Source organism: Molossus molossus, unplaced genomic scaffold (genome assembly GCF_014108415.1).
Source record: "Molossus molossus isolate mMolMol1 unplaced genomic scaffold, mMolMol1.p scaffold_m16_p_17, whole genome shotgun sequence".
Lineage (NCBI taxonomy): Eukaryota > Metazoa > Chordata > Mammalia > Chiroptera > Molossidae > Molossus > Molossus molossus.
The window spans coordinates 69,530,613-69,545,480 of NW_023425352.1; the positions used below are offsets into that span (position 1 = coordinate 69,530,613).

At 40.0% G+C, this 14,868-nt stretch overlaps 1 protein-coding gene and 1 pseudogene across 8 annotated transcripts in view; one reads left to right on the forward strand and one right to left on the reverse strand.

Moving 5' to 3' along the window:
* MAPK8 (mitogen-activated protein kinase 8) overlaps window positions 1-7,081 on the reverse strand; it is a 49,590-nt gene extending 42,509 nt beyond the window's left edge. For 2 of the 8 annotated variants that reach the window (XM_036265579.1, XM_036265580.1), the window contains exons 1-3: window positions 6,924-7,081; window positions 5,375-5,545; window positions 1,511-1,640 (exon numbers count right to left, since the gene is read on the reverse strand). In XM_036265579.1, coding sequence (XP_036121472.1) covers window positions 1,511-1,640; window positions 5,375-5,496 — 252 coding nt within the window. In that variant the 5' untranslated portion in view covers window positions 5,497-5,545; window positions 6,924-7,081. The remainder of the gene's footprint in view (window positions 1-1,510; window positions 1,641-5,374; window positions 5,546-6,923) is intronic. The other 6 variants (XM_036265583.1, XM_036265582.1, XR_004960032.1 and 3 more) reach the window with 5 other exon arrangements.
* On the forward strand, window positions 7,082-13,730 carry LOC118632457 (annotated as a pseudogene).
* Window positions 13,731-14,868: the final 1,138 nt, after the last annotated feature.

Consider the following 14,868-nt stretch of genomic DNA (forward strand, 5'->3'; position numbering starts at 1 on the left):
TGTTCTCTCCTGAAATTTAAGCACTTATTTATTTTTCATCCATCATGACTTGACAATTAAACTTCTATTAAACCTTGACAATTAAAATTTAATGTTTGGTCTTTAACTCTTTACATATTTGTTTTGTCTTCAAATTAACACTGTAAACTCCCCAAATAAGGAATCTAACGCTTAACTTCCATAAAAATGTCTCCTTGGTAACTAATCTAATAACTACAATACAAAGAGGCTTGCACATAGTTAACTCTCAAAATTTGGTAAATTGTGGTTATCTGCAATCAGAAAGCACTGAGCTGATGATATTTTATGAAGTCCTTTGGACAAACACCACAAAACATCTCAGGTGAGATCCTTTCGGTTTAGTAGTTCATAAAAATGTCCCTTGCACAATTAAATCCCACTTTATTTCCTCTCAACATGGAGACAGCATTCTATTAAAATAATTATAAAAGTATCAGTATGCTTAATGTAAGCTTTAAAAAGTATAACTACTGCCCTGGCTGATTTTGCTCAGTGGTTAGAGTCTCGGCCCACGGTCCCGAGAGACCCGGGTTCGGTTTCCATGTACCTTGGTTGCGGTTTGTCCCCGGCCCTGGTTGGGTCATGCGGGTGGCAGCACTCGATGTGTCCCTTTCACATCGATGTTTCTCTCTCTCCCCCTCCTACTCTAATCTGAACAAAAAAATGGAAAAATGTCCTCGTGTGAGGATTTAAAAAAAATATATATATAACTACTTATTCTCAAAATGAGTGAAAGCTATTTGTTAAGTCCTTATAACCATTAGGAAATAGAATCGGGATGTTTTTCTAATTCTATTTGAATATTTTTAAAGTTTCTGCTGAGCTGCTTTATAATCACGGGCTGCCCCAAGACGAGGTGCCCAGTGAGTATTAGCATCACCTGCAGAGAAGACAGGGAGTTGGGAGGCAGGATCTGAATTCACACACAGTGCTGGTCAAAAAGTTGCAGTGTCGAAGAACAATGGGAACCATCTCCACTAAGGCTCATTTCCTGACAGAAACCAAAAAGCGGAAGATGAGGTGGAACCTGAATAAAGTTCTTCCAAAACAGTCCTTTTGCCAATTAAATGTCAGAAAACTATACAATCTGAATCTCAGAAGCTGATTTTCTTTTAATATAATTTAATAAAGTTGAGAAAAAATTCACACTATTGATACACAAACCTTTTATTTTTTATTGATTTTTTAGAGAAGGGAGAGAGAGAGAGAGAGAGAGAGAGACACCGATTGGCCTGACCAGGTATCGAATCTGAAACCTGGTTATGTGTCCTGACTGGCAATCGAACCCAAGACCCTTCAGTGCACCAGAAAATGCCCCAACCAACCGAGCCACACTGGCCAGGGAGATATATAAACCTTTTAAACAATGTTTCATACCAAAAGAACAATTTAAAGCATCTAATATTTTTAAAGTTTTGATATTTATGTATTCATCAGAAAAATCTTTATTTCATCTATACTTAAGAAACTTTCTAAAATGTTCACTTACGTTTTTGTGATTAACACATTTCATAAGAACCAGCTCTCTGTAAGCCCGCTTAGCGTGGGTTTGATTCTGAAATGGCCGGCTTAGCTTCTTGATTGCAACATTTCTTTCAAGAATGGCATCATAAGCTGCACTGTAATAAAAATTAAAAAACAACAAAAACTTACTGAAAAATCTGCAAAGCTGAATTTATAAAAGATTCATTCAGATTCCTCGTTTTCTCCAGTTTCCAGTCTCTGATGATCAACATGTTTCTTCTATACCTACTGCCTCGTAGTCCAAACAATGCAGAGTATTAACTGCTTCTTATAATGCTAGTGGATTCACAGACAGTGGATTATGACTGTGAAGACAGAGATTCTGCTTATTCATTGGGCTCCTCTGAGACCCACCTAGAATACAAATGGGCACTCAATGCACAGATTTTTAATGAGTGTTCAGGTCCAGTGAGCCATTCACCTTGCACCTACACCAAGGAAAGAGACCAAAGAATACATGTGGTCATAAATTCTGATCAAAATATTTGCTAAAGAATTTGTCTAAATACACCACTTCCATCCTTTTTGGACACAAGATAAATACAGAAAGAGGAAGGGACATACAGAGATACCTATATAAAAGATTATTTTATTAAACATAAAGTAAGCCTTAACATTTGTTTTAGAGGGAGAATTAAAAAGCAAAGTGTTTATAAAGATGAATGCTAGATTTCAGGACATCAGAAGCTGCTTTATAATTGTTAATGAAACTCCTAAAATTCTGGGAAATACAACGTCATTCTTCACATCCTCCTCTCTCGAATGACACTGACCAAATGGCACCTGACGCCCATGACAGGTGAGAGAAACTCAAGCACAAGTAAGGGAAAGTGTTTTAAAATTATGGAATATTGTAACTGAAAGAAACTTTAAAATCCTTTGCATTCACCTCTGCCTGATTTAAGGCCAGAGGTTTAGGGAATCTGCCCAAGGTAAGCCAGAAAGTTAAAAGCAAAGCTAAGACTAGAAGACCAAGACATGAGGTTATATCCTTCACCATGGACCACCTAACGTACCATAAAAGACTACTACCGTTCATTCGACATTTGAAGTCAGCAGACTACCGATTAAAATAATTCCCTCACCTAACTGGAAACCTGAGTTTGTTTTATAGCTTTCTTATGGACTACATTGTAGAAATATCTGTATTAAGAAATTGGTAGTATATAAATGAACACACCTGTACATTCTCTCTGTAACTAGTGCCTATTCCATATACAGGGCAGGGCAAAAGTAGGCTCACAGTTGTTTGTAGGGAAAATATGACATAATTAATAAATAATACATGAATAAACTCCTTGTTTTGTGTATTCACAATTGTAAACCTACTTTTGCCCACCCTGCATATACACACATATACCAAAATATACATAAGTATTATAATCTTTACTTAGAAAATGCCATATTTACAGATATGTCCCTCCTAAATTAAGAAAAAAATCAAACATTAGGGGTCATGCAATATGAACCAGAGTTTTGACTATTTCAGATAATATACATTTTATTTTTAACCATTAAATTCACTCTTATTAATTTTTATCTGCTAAATCAAAATAATATTTCCAACTCTAAAATTATAAAATATCCGAGTAGGCTATACTATTCTATAACCAAGGAAACTAGATTCATAACTGTCAGTCAGTAAACAAGCACAGATCAGAAACGCTGGGGACCCAGAGGTCCCATCCAGGCCCCATGATCTCACTGTCTAGGACTGGAGCCCAAAATAATGACTTTAAAAAAAAAAAAAAAAATTAAGTTCTGTTGATTCTGATAGTAACACAACACTGAGTTTAAATTTATTTAATATTTGTTTGTTTCATAGCAATATTTTATTAAAGAAAAAGCAAAAATTTGAAGATAGTTTTTCCTTATGATAGGGGCTGTTAAGATGGCTTAGAGTCCCTTCCAAGGCAATTTTTTTAAAACTCTGGTAAACAAATTTTAAAATATTCCCACCTAAGGATAAGTGAAAGTACAGAAACATTAATATATTTTCAAACAATATTAATTTATTTGTAGTTGGTTAAAATGACAACTAGCCAGCCATAAATGCTTTACAAAATAACTCAACTTCTATACTTTTGATATTATATATTACTTCAAGAACACAGAAAAGAGAATGTTAGTGTTCCCATTACACAAACTAACAGATTTTAATATTTTTCTATAATTGCTCTGATTTCAAAAAATAAATATTATAGGTAAAGCCCCCTTCCTTCTCTGTATTCTTTGAGGCTAATACTATCCTGAGTCTGTTGTTTTGAATGTTTTTATACATTTCTACATACGTATGCACCCATAAATATATGGTATTGTTAGCTTATTTTAACCTGTATAAATCTATACATAATGTAAGTATATTTTGTATCTATTTTCTTAAAATATGTTTTTACTGATTTCAGAGAGAGGAAGGGAAAGGGATAGAGAGACAGGAACATTTATGTGAGAAACATCAGTCAGCCGCCTCCTGCACGCCCCCTACTGGGGATCAAGCCTGAAACATGTGCCTCGACCAGGAATCCAACCAGGACCTCCAGGTGCACGGTGCCTCCAGGTGCACGGTGCCTCCAGGTGCACGGTGCCTCCAGGTGCACGGTACTTCCCTCGACCAACTGAGCCCCGCCAGCTCGGTTGCCTCTGGCTTAAACTCAATGCTGCAATTCCGAGATTACTCTTGTTGACACATACAGCTCTAGCCCATTAAAAATGTTGTACAGTATTTCACTACATGAATATATCATGTTTTAATTCTCCTCTTGACTGATTTGATGTTGCTCTATGAACAGTACTGCCAAGAGCAGCCTACAAATTTCTCTTCTTGTACATGTGCGAGAGTTTTTCTAGAACGGGGAGAACTACAGGGTCATAAACACTAATTTTAAAATAGATTCTAAAACTAGTATGGTTCTCAAAAAGAGGTAATACAGATATAATTGTGCTTGAGTGAGGCTTAGAAAATGTCCCCAAACACTTGTTATTGTGCTAACTTGGTAATTTAAAACCATAAGCAGGGCTGCCTTTCAGTTTATAAGGAATGATGTTGATATATAAAGTCTAGGCCTTTTGTAGAAAATAGCTTGCAAATCAATTTTATTTATTTATTTATTTTTAATCCTCACCCGAGGACATTTTTCCATTTTTTGTTCAAATAGAGTGGGAGGGAGAGAGAGAGAGAAACATCGATGTGAAAGGGACACATCGAGTGGCTGCCACCCAAAGGACCCAACCAGGGCCGGGGACAAACTGCAACCGAGGTACGCGCCCTTAGCGGGAACTGAACCCGGGTCTCTCTGGACCATAGGCCGACGCTCTAACCGCTGAGCCAAACTGGCCAGGGTGCTTGTAAATCAATTTTAAAAATACATAACGGTTCTGAAACACACAGGTGAGCGATGTAGCTGACTCAGCCCCAGTGTAAGATAAGGGTCTGAAGCTCCAGTCTCACTGCGTGGGCAGCGGAGATTGAGTGAAGCTTCTTGGTGAGCAGTGAACTATGGGGAGGGATGTGCACAGGAATGAAGAGGCACCCACTCACTCTCTCCTGATACAGGTATCTGTCCCTACATGGCTTATAACCGAGCATTCAATCATCATTTATCCTTAAAGATGGCAGTGCTGACTTATGGTTATGTTTTACGAATAATAAAGACCATTAATCCCTGAACAAAACAGTTTACTGTGTCCACAGCTTTAATTTAAATTTCATAGTTTTAATTAAATTTTTTTGAGGCAAATTAAATTTTTACACCAAGGTATCTGTATTACTAGAGGAGAAAGGAACAGCAGTTAATGGTTGTTTGGCTAATTTTTGGAAGTAAAAACTTACCATACTATTCCTTGAGCTCCGGAGCCTATCGGTTTTAAATTCTGATATCGTTTCAGGACTGTGAATGTAGAATCTCCAATCTCTACACTATAAAAATTGCTGTCACGCTTACTTCTGCTCATGATGGCAAGCAATTAATTTAATGGCTTCATCCAAAAATTCACCGAGAAGCTGCAAAATGAAACAAAATGTACTGTTAACACAATGAATTTGTGCAGTCTTAAAATTCAAGTTCTCACTTTGTTCACTAATAGCAACATTAATTGCTAGATCATGTTAAAAGGGCTGCTTCATTAAAAAACACAATTAGAAAGAAAAAATATCACAGAGCCTGGTTAGCATCTGCTATACTAAAGGAAACAACCGGTAGTTTAAAAAACAAACAAACAAACTTTCATTAGAATAAACAGTTTCTCCAATCTAGAAGTCACTGGTATTATCATGTAAATATGTCTTAACTTACTAAAAAATGGGGTGGGGGGTGGGGAACACGGCTGGGCAAATAATTAAAACTCAACATATTTTTTCCAAGATCACTTCCACGTGTAGAGCTGAGACCAGCCCTTCTGTGTGTTCATCACAGCACCGAGAGCCAAGCTCCTGTGAGAAGCCCATGAACTCCGGTCAGAAGGAGCCCACCCCTCGTGTGCACGTGCGGAGACGCTAGCAGCACCACCACCTCACACAGGCATGCACAGCGCTGTCACCCCCACCCCGCCCCAGCCCTGGCCACACAGCAACTGTTACGCACAGGCATCTCGTCACCCACGCCCAGTCTGTTCCTGACACAGGGCTGGGAAGAGATTTGGGGGCACAGGTCACTATGTTCTATTATTTTAAATGGAAAAAAAAAAAAAATGTCTCCTCTCATCCAAGAACTTCAACCAACTACTCAAGCACACAAAAATCCAAGGATCTGTATCATAGAAAGCATTTAAGACATCAATTATCTGATCATTTGTCAGTGAACGAACTGGTGGGCATATCTGTGTAGAATACACAACAACAGCACGCAGTATTAGATAAAAAGGGCCCCTTGCTTCAGTGGACTTGTTATGGAGTGAAAGGTGCTGAAATAACGTCTGAAGGAAGACACATAATGAGTTAACGTTTAGTAAACACAGGCAACAAAGCCTTAAAAAGTCATAAAGATTGAGAGAGGTAAAAAAATAAGAAGATATATTATTTTAAAAATGAGAAAATATGAGAGAGTGGAGCATTTAGTATGTTAGGCTGTAAGACAAAACAATACTGTTCTGAACTGTCTGGGGCATCAAAAGCATGACCTGAGTTCTGGCCACAGCCCTTCACCACCTGATTAAAAGCCAAGGCAGCCTTATTCTACCCATGCGAGTACTGATTATTAATAAACCTATTACCCAGCCCTCTTGACCACAGGGGCCTATTACAAAAGGCATGAGCAAGATCACTCCAGTCCTACTCCCCACACACAAGAAACCAGTGAGGTCTACAGAATGGCTGGGGATGGGTGTGTGTGTGTGTGTGTGACGGTGCTAACAAAACAAAATGATATCCTGATAAGACTTACAAGACAAAGAATTAATTCAGCAAGCATGAAGTGCTACCACGCAGCGGCTCCTGAGCTGGGTTCTAACAGCTGCCTTCTCAGAGAAGGGGAGCGGCGGAAGGAGCTAGAAGAGGAGAAAACTAGTGAGCGACTGCAGAATCCAGATGAAAGAGAACATCATGACTGATGAGGACTCCTAGGTGTGATGAAAGTAAAAATAAAGAAAAACTAAACACAAATGTCCAAACAATAGAAGCTTTAAAAAAGAAAATTGAAAGCAACTGAGAGGTTGGATAAATTAAAGCAAGACCCAGCGAAACTTTTCCAAGATCAGTAACTAAGCTGGTCACATAATACTCCCCAAGAGGACGGCCTGAAGTGGCCCGTCTCACACATTCTGCCTAAGCAGACAGACCACAGGCTTCAAGGAAAGAGTTTGGTAATTATTCAAACACTCAGCTATGCTCACAGGCTGATCCAATACAGGTGCTGGTCATCCAGAGGCATCTCCTACTTCACCTTGAATTCCCTCCTTGCCGACCAGAGCAGGGGGCAGGGAGGAGGGGGCCAGGGAGGAGGAGTGGAGGCAAGTGTGGGGTGTCGGGTCCTTCAGCAAACATTCCACATATTCACCCCGGAAATGGGTTTGCCCAGGGCCTGGAGACAACAAGAACGGTCTCCAGGGACCTGCACGTGTGCTCAGAGGTGAGCACAGAGCTGGCGTGCGTGAACCCGGAGGAGTCAAACTGTGTGCAGACAAGGTTTTCTAAGCTTTCAGGGAAGGCGCTCTCCTCTCAGGAGAACGAGAACCAGGACAGAAAGGTACTTGTGCTTCACAGGAGTTTACTTATTGTTACCAAAGCAGGGAACAAAAAGGCTGTTTCAGTTTCCCAACTTGCTGGCGGAAAAAGAAACTTAGTGGATCCAGGATCACACACAGGACAGGCTTCCCCATCTGTTAAGAGTAACAAGAGCAAGAACAGGCTTCTCTCCGTCCTCAAAGGGGGCTCCGTCCTAGCAGGAGTGGGATCCATGGTGCTCACACAGAAGTCTGCACAGAGCTGAGCAGCTGTGACAGAGCTGAGCAGTGACAGCCACCACAATGCTCAGGCACAGTGTCGAGGCAGCAGAGGGAGGACCCAAGATGAAGTGAGCAGCCCCAGCCTCTGGTGCCCTGCTCAGTGAGTCGCCACTCCTAGGAACAGGAGACAGAGGACTCACTGAAGCCCCGCTGTGTAATGTTTTCTGCTGTGTGAGTCTAGCTCTACACTAGATGCTGGGCGTGTGAGCACAGCAGTGATCAGCATCTGGCCCCTCACAGAGCTTGCAGTTAAGACAGAGAGAGACATTAGTTGTTTGTAACTGCCCGACTGTAACTACGGCTTGATAAGAGCAGTGAGGGGAAATGGAAGCAAGCCCATACTAGTCTGGGCTCAGGAATAGATTCTTTCCCCTAATGATGTTAACGTTTGCGCAAGATCTGAACATGAATATGAGTTAGCCAGGCAGGGACAGAAAAGAGTTTCTAGGTAGAACAACACATACAAAGGCTCGACAATATTCACCAACTTTAACAGTACAATAGATGAGTTTTGATAAATGTATACAAGCGTGTAGCCACCATTAAAATCATGATATAAAATATTTCTACTACTGCAAAAAGTTCCCTGTATGGTCAGTCCCTGTCCTCTGCTCCTAACCTGCCCCTGGCAACCAAAGAACAGCCTAGTTGTGCCTTTTCCTGATATTGATACAAATAAAATCGCACACACAGCTTACACTTTTTTTGTTTGGCTTCTTTCACTTGCCCTAATGCTTTTAAGTCACTTGTGCTGCATTCCCTTTTGTTACTGAGTGGTATTCCACCGTGAGCACATCCCCTCTGGACACGTGGACAGTTTCCAGTTCTGTGCTTATCATAAATGATGCCAGTGTAAACACACACTTTTTCCTTTCATTTTGGGTAAATACTTAACAGTAGGATATGCAAGTCCTCTGTTTACCTTTATAAGAAACTGTCAAACTGTTTTCCAAAGTGACCATGCCATTGTCAATCCTACAAGTAATGCATGAGCTTCCAGTTGTGCCATATTATTGTGGTCATTTCATTTACAGTAGTGAGTGGGTATTAGTATTTCATTGTGGCTTACATTTGCTAATAACTAATAATGCTGAGCATCTTATATGGGCTTATATGTTTATATTTATATATTTAGTGAAGTAGCTAATTAATTCTCTTGCCCATATTATCTTCTTGTTACTCAACTATAATATTCATATATCCTGGATACACATCCTTTATCAGATGTTTTGCAAATATTCCCAGTATGTGTGGCTGGACTTTCCATTTTCTTAACCGTGTATTTTTAAAAAGCTTTTTACTTTGAAATAATTTTAGCCTCACATACAAGTTACAACAGCAGTCCAGACTTCTGGGTATTCTTCACCCAATGACAGTTCTGACATAACGACAGTACCATTATCAAAATGAGAAAGTCTGCATTGGTTCAATACCATAAGCAACTTCATTCAGATTGTATGAGTTGTTACACAGGCTGATTTTGTGTGCCTGTTTCTGTGTAAATGGATCACATGCACACATTAATGGGACTTCTACCATAGTCAGGACACAAGAGCTGTTTGATCACCCCAAAGAGACCTTCATGCTACCTCTGGATAATCAAATACTCCTGCCAACCTTACCTTGGCAATTATGTTTCTGTCACTATAATTTTTTCAATTGAAATTTTTATATAAATGAAATTATATAATGTGTAATCTTTTGAGACTGTGTTTTTCACCCAGTATAATGCCCTTGAGATCCTCCAGATTGGTGGTGTATCAGTAGTTTGTTCTTTTTCTTACTGAGTATCATTCTGGTGCCTGAATGTAGTATGCTATTCATTCACCTGTCATTTTGGCCATTACAAATAAAGCTATTTACCATGAACCTGTCTACAGATTCTTGTTTGAAAATAAGCTTTAATTTCTTTCGGGTAAATATCCAGGAGAAGGGTATGGCAACTGCATGCTTACGTTATAAAAACGGGCACACTCTTTCCAAGAGTGGCTGTACTCATTTTGCATTTCCTCTGGAAATGCATGGACAGTCTCGTTCCTCCACATCCAATCAGCTCTTATTCAAGACAATCCTTATTTTAGCCATTCTAGTAGGTGTGTAGTATTTCATCAGGGCTTTAATATTTTGTATTTCTCTAATGGATAATAACATTAAACATCTTTTAATGTACTTTTTGGCATCTGTACATGTATATTATTTGGTGACGTGTTTGTTCAAGTGTTTTGCCCATTTTCTAAATACATTATTTGATCTCTTATTGTTAAGTTTAGAGAGTTTATATGTTCTGGACACACATCCTTTGTCAGACACAGAATTTGCAAACAACAGTTGACCCCTGAACGTGCATTTGAACTGTGCAGGTTCACGTACATATGGATTTTTTTTTCAATCAATACCTATACTGTTTTGGATCTGTAGTTAGATGGTCCTGAATACCAAAAAACAACTAAGTTTTTGCAGAGCCAAAAGTTATATGCTCCAGCCCTGGTCAGGAGGCACATACCAAAATGTTTTGGGTTCAATTCCTGGTTGGGGAGTGTAGGAGAGGCAACCTTTTGATCTCTCTCTCTACCTCTCTCTCTCTCCCCTTTCCTCTCTCTCTAAAATCAATGTAACATATCCTTGGCTGAGGATTAAAAAAAAAAAGTTATATGCTCTCAACCCCCACGTTGTTCAAGGGTCAACTGTATTTTCTCCCTGTTTATGGTTTATCTTTTCTTTTTAAAAAAATTTTTTTTCAGTTACAGTTGACATTTGATATTATTTTATATCAGGTGCAGGTATACAGCATGATGTTTAGATATTTATATAATTTATAAAGCGACGCCCCGATAGTCTAGTACCCACCTGGCAATACATTTTATTATTTTTGACTATATTCCCTATGTTGCACTTTATTTACATTCCTGGAACTACTTTAACTACCAATTTGCACTTCTTTTTTTTTTTTTTTTTGTGGATGTAAAACTTTTATTCTTAAATTTCAAGAGTGGGATTAAGAGGATCAAAGTTTTGTCTGAGACTTGTTTAGGTTAGGTTGTTTGTTAAGAAAAAATAGAAATTATGATTGGTTTTTATTTTTCTCTAAGATATCTACTTGGAAAGTCCTGGCTCAGGAAGAGAACTTGAGCGTTTTTACCTTAGGTTTAGACATGAGAACTGGGAGCAGGAGTTTGTTGGCCCCTCCCCTTAATTCCTCTACATTGTAGTTTCTGTTGCTGCCTAAACTACATTAAAAGGCCACATGCTGCACTGTTACCAAATTGCCTGCATTTTACCCCATTTTCCTCTACAGTCTAAGATCATGTTCTCTAATTTCCCAAAGGTCCTATGTACCCCACAGGACTTTTTGTCTTTGGTGTTGATTTATATGTGAGTTTCCCTCGTGCACACATTAAGTGTGGAATTTATCCTGTTAATCTCATAATGTTTTTAAAAATTATTAGCCCAGCTCTTAGAGTTGACAAGGTGTGAGGAAAGTAATTACATTTTTCTTTAAACCACTCACAGTTCTCACAGTAATGGCTGAGACATTGCTGGCTTCTGGAACTGCTGATGCTGACAGGTCATGAACATCTGCCGGGACAGATGAGTCTCATTTTTGTTCACTTTCTTAGCCTTTTGGATCTATTGGTGCAGGGTTTGCACTTCTTAATACCTTCATCATTTCACCCAGTCCCCCAACACCTCTCCTATCTGGAACCAGCAATTTGTACTGGGTATTTATGAGTCTGTTTCTATTTTGTTAATTTTGTTCTCTAGATTCCACATGTAAGTGAAATCATATGGTATTGTCTTTCTCTGTCTATTTCACTTAACATACCACCCTCTAGGTGCACCCATGTTGTCATATACAGTAAGACTTTATTCTGTTTCATGGCTGAGTAATATTCCATTGTATATATGCACCACATTTTTATCCACTCGCCTACTGATGAACACCTGGGTTGCTTCCATAACCTGGCTACTGTATACTACGCTACAATGAACACAAGGGTACATATATCTTTCGAATTAGTGTTTTGATTTTTTTCAGAAATATACCCAGAAGTGGAATTGAGGACTCACAAGGTAGTTCCATTTTTAATTTTTGAGTAAATTCCATACTGTTTTCCATAGTGGCTGCACTAAGAATCTGCATTCCTATCAGCAGTGGACTACAGCTCCCTTTTCTCCACATCCTCACCAACACCGTTTGTTGATTTAGTAATGATAGCAACCCTGACAGGTGTGAGGTGATATCTCACTGTAAATTTAATTTGCATTTTTCTGATGATTAGTGATGTTGAGCATATTTTCATATGTTTACTGACCATCTATCTGTATGTCCTCTTTTGAGAACTATCTATTCAGGTTATTACCCTTTTAATGGGTTTGTTTTTCTGATATTAAGTTGTATAAATTTTTTATAAATTTTGGTTATTGACCCCTATTGAATATATCGACAAAAATCTTTTCGCAATGGGTAGGCTGTCTTTTTGTTTTGTTGATGGTTTCCTTTGCTGTTCAAATCTTTTTAGTATGATATAGTCCCATTTGTTTACTTATTCTTTTATTTCCTTTGTCCAAGAGATATATCAGAAAATCTATTACTGGCTGAAACCATGTCTACACCTTTGCCAGTCTACACCGCCTCCAGCTTGCCATGGATGGCCACATACTGTGCTCATGGCTGACAATGACTCTGGCATGTGCACAGCTGGCTTCACAGGTGACAATGCCCCCAGGGCTGTCTTCCTTTCTGCTGTGGGGTGTCTGCAGCAGCAGGGTGTGATGGTGGGCATGGGCCAGAAGAACTCCTACATGGGCAATGAGGCACAGAGCAAGAAGGGCATCCTGACCCTGAAGTACCCCACCAAGCATAGCAGCATCACCAACTGGGACGACATGAAGACGACCTGGCATCACACCTTTTACGATCAGCTGCGTGTGGTCCCAGAGGAGCACCCCATACTGCATCCTGCTCACTGAGGCCCCCCTGCGCTACAAGATGACCCAGATCATGTCTGAGACCTTCAACACCCAGCCATATACGTGGCCATCCAGGCTGTGCTGTCCTTGTACACCTTTGGCCGTACCACTGACATTGTGATGGACTCCAATGACAGGGTCCCCACACTGTGCCCATCTATGAGGGGTACACCCTCCCCATGCCATCCTGCCATCTGGACCTGGCTGGCTGGGATCCGACAGACTATCTCATGAAGATTTTCACAGAGTGTGGCTACCGCTTCACCACCACAGATGACCAAGAAGCTTTGTGTGATCAAGGAGAAGCTGTGCTCTGTCGTCCTGGACTTTGCGCAGAAGGCCACTGAAGCCTCCAGCTCCTCCTCGAAAGAGCTGTGAGCTGCCCAACGGGCAGGTCATCACCACTGGCAATGAGTGGTTCCTCTGCCCCAAGCCCTCTTCCAGCCTCCTTCCTGGGCATGGAATCCTGTGGCATCCATAAAACTACCTTCAACTCCATCATAAAGTGTGTCGTCGACATCCGTAAGAACCTCCACGTTGACACGGTGCTGTCTGGGGGGACTGCCATGCACCCAGGCATCACCAACAGGATGCAGATCACCGCCCTGGCTCTCAGCATGATGAACATGAAGATCACTGTACCCCAGGAGTGCGAGTACTCTGTGTGGGTCAGTGCCTTCATCCTGGCCTCGCTGTCCACCTTCCAGCAGATGGGGATCAGCAAGCAGGAGTATGACGAGTCTGACCCCTCCACTGTCCACCATAAATGCTTCTAGGTGGACTGTTTCTTTGTTGGCTACACCCTTTCTTGACAAAACTGAACTTGCACAGAAAATGAGATGAAATTGGCATGGTTTTGTTTTTTATTTTATTATTTTTTGGTGCTTGACTCCGGATTTAAAACCTGGAATGGTGAAGGGGACAACCGTCTATTGGAGTGAACATCTCCAAAGTTCTACAATGTGGCCGAGGACTTTGTACATTGTTCTTTTTTTAAAATAGTCATTCCGAATATCAGATGCATTGCTTCAGGAAGTCCCCTGCCTCCCTAAAAGCTGTCCACTTCTCTCTAACACCCAGTCCTCACCTGAGGCCACATAGGGGACGGTAACAGCATTGCTTTTGCGTAAATTATATAATCCAAATTCTTAAATTGTTGCCTTAACACTTATTCTTTTTGTTTTGTTTGATTTTAAATGATCACCCATCATGGCCCCGTTGTGTCCCCAACCTGAGATGTATGAAGGCTTGTGCTCTCCTGGCAGTGGGTCGAGGTGTGGAAGCAGTCAAGCGGGGCTCACCTAGACACTGACTTGAGGCCAGTGCAGTAACACGCACACCTTAAAGAATCACATCAAACAGACAAACAGAACATTGTAAGAGCAATGTCAGAGTTTATTGCCTGTTTTCTTCCAGGAGTTTTATGGTTTCGGATTTTACATTCAAGTCTTTATTCCTTATTCTTGTGTATGGTATAAGAAGGTGATCTAGATTCGATTTTTTTTTTTTTTTGCATGTATCTGTCCAGTTTTCCCAATGCCACTTATTAAATAGACTGTCATTACCTTGTTGTTATTCCTGCCTCCTTTGTCATTGGTTAATTGGCCATATAGATCAGAGTTTATTTCTGGGTTCTCTATTCTGTTTAATTGATCTGTGTGTCTGTTTTTATGCCAGTACTATGTTCTTTTGATTACTACAACCTTGTAGTATAGTTTAATCTCAGGTAGTATGATACCTTCCAACTTTTTCTTTCTCAAGATTGCTATGACTATTTGAGGTCATTTGTGTTTCCATATAAATTATAGGATTGTTTTAGTTTGGTGAAAAAAGCAATTGTTACTGTGATAGGGATTGCACTCAATCTATAGAATGCTTTGGATAGTGTGGACATTTTGATGATGTTCATTCTTC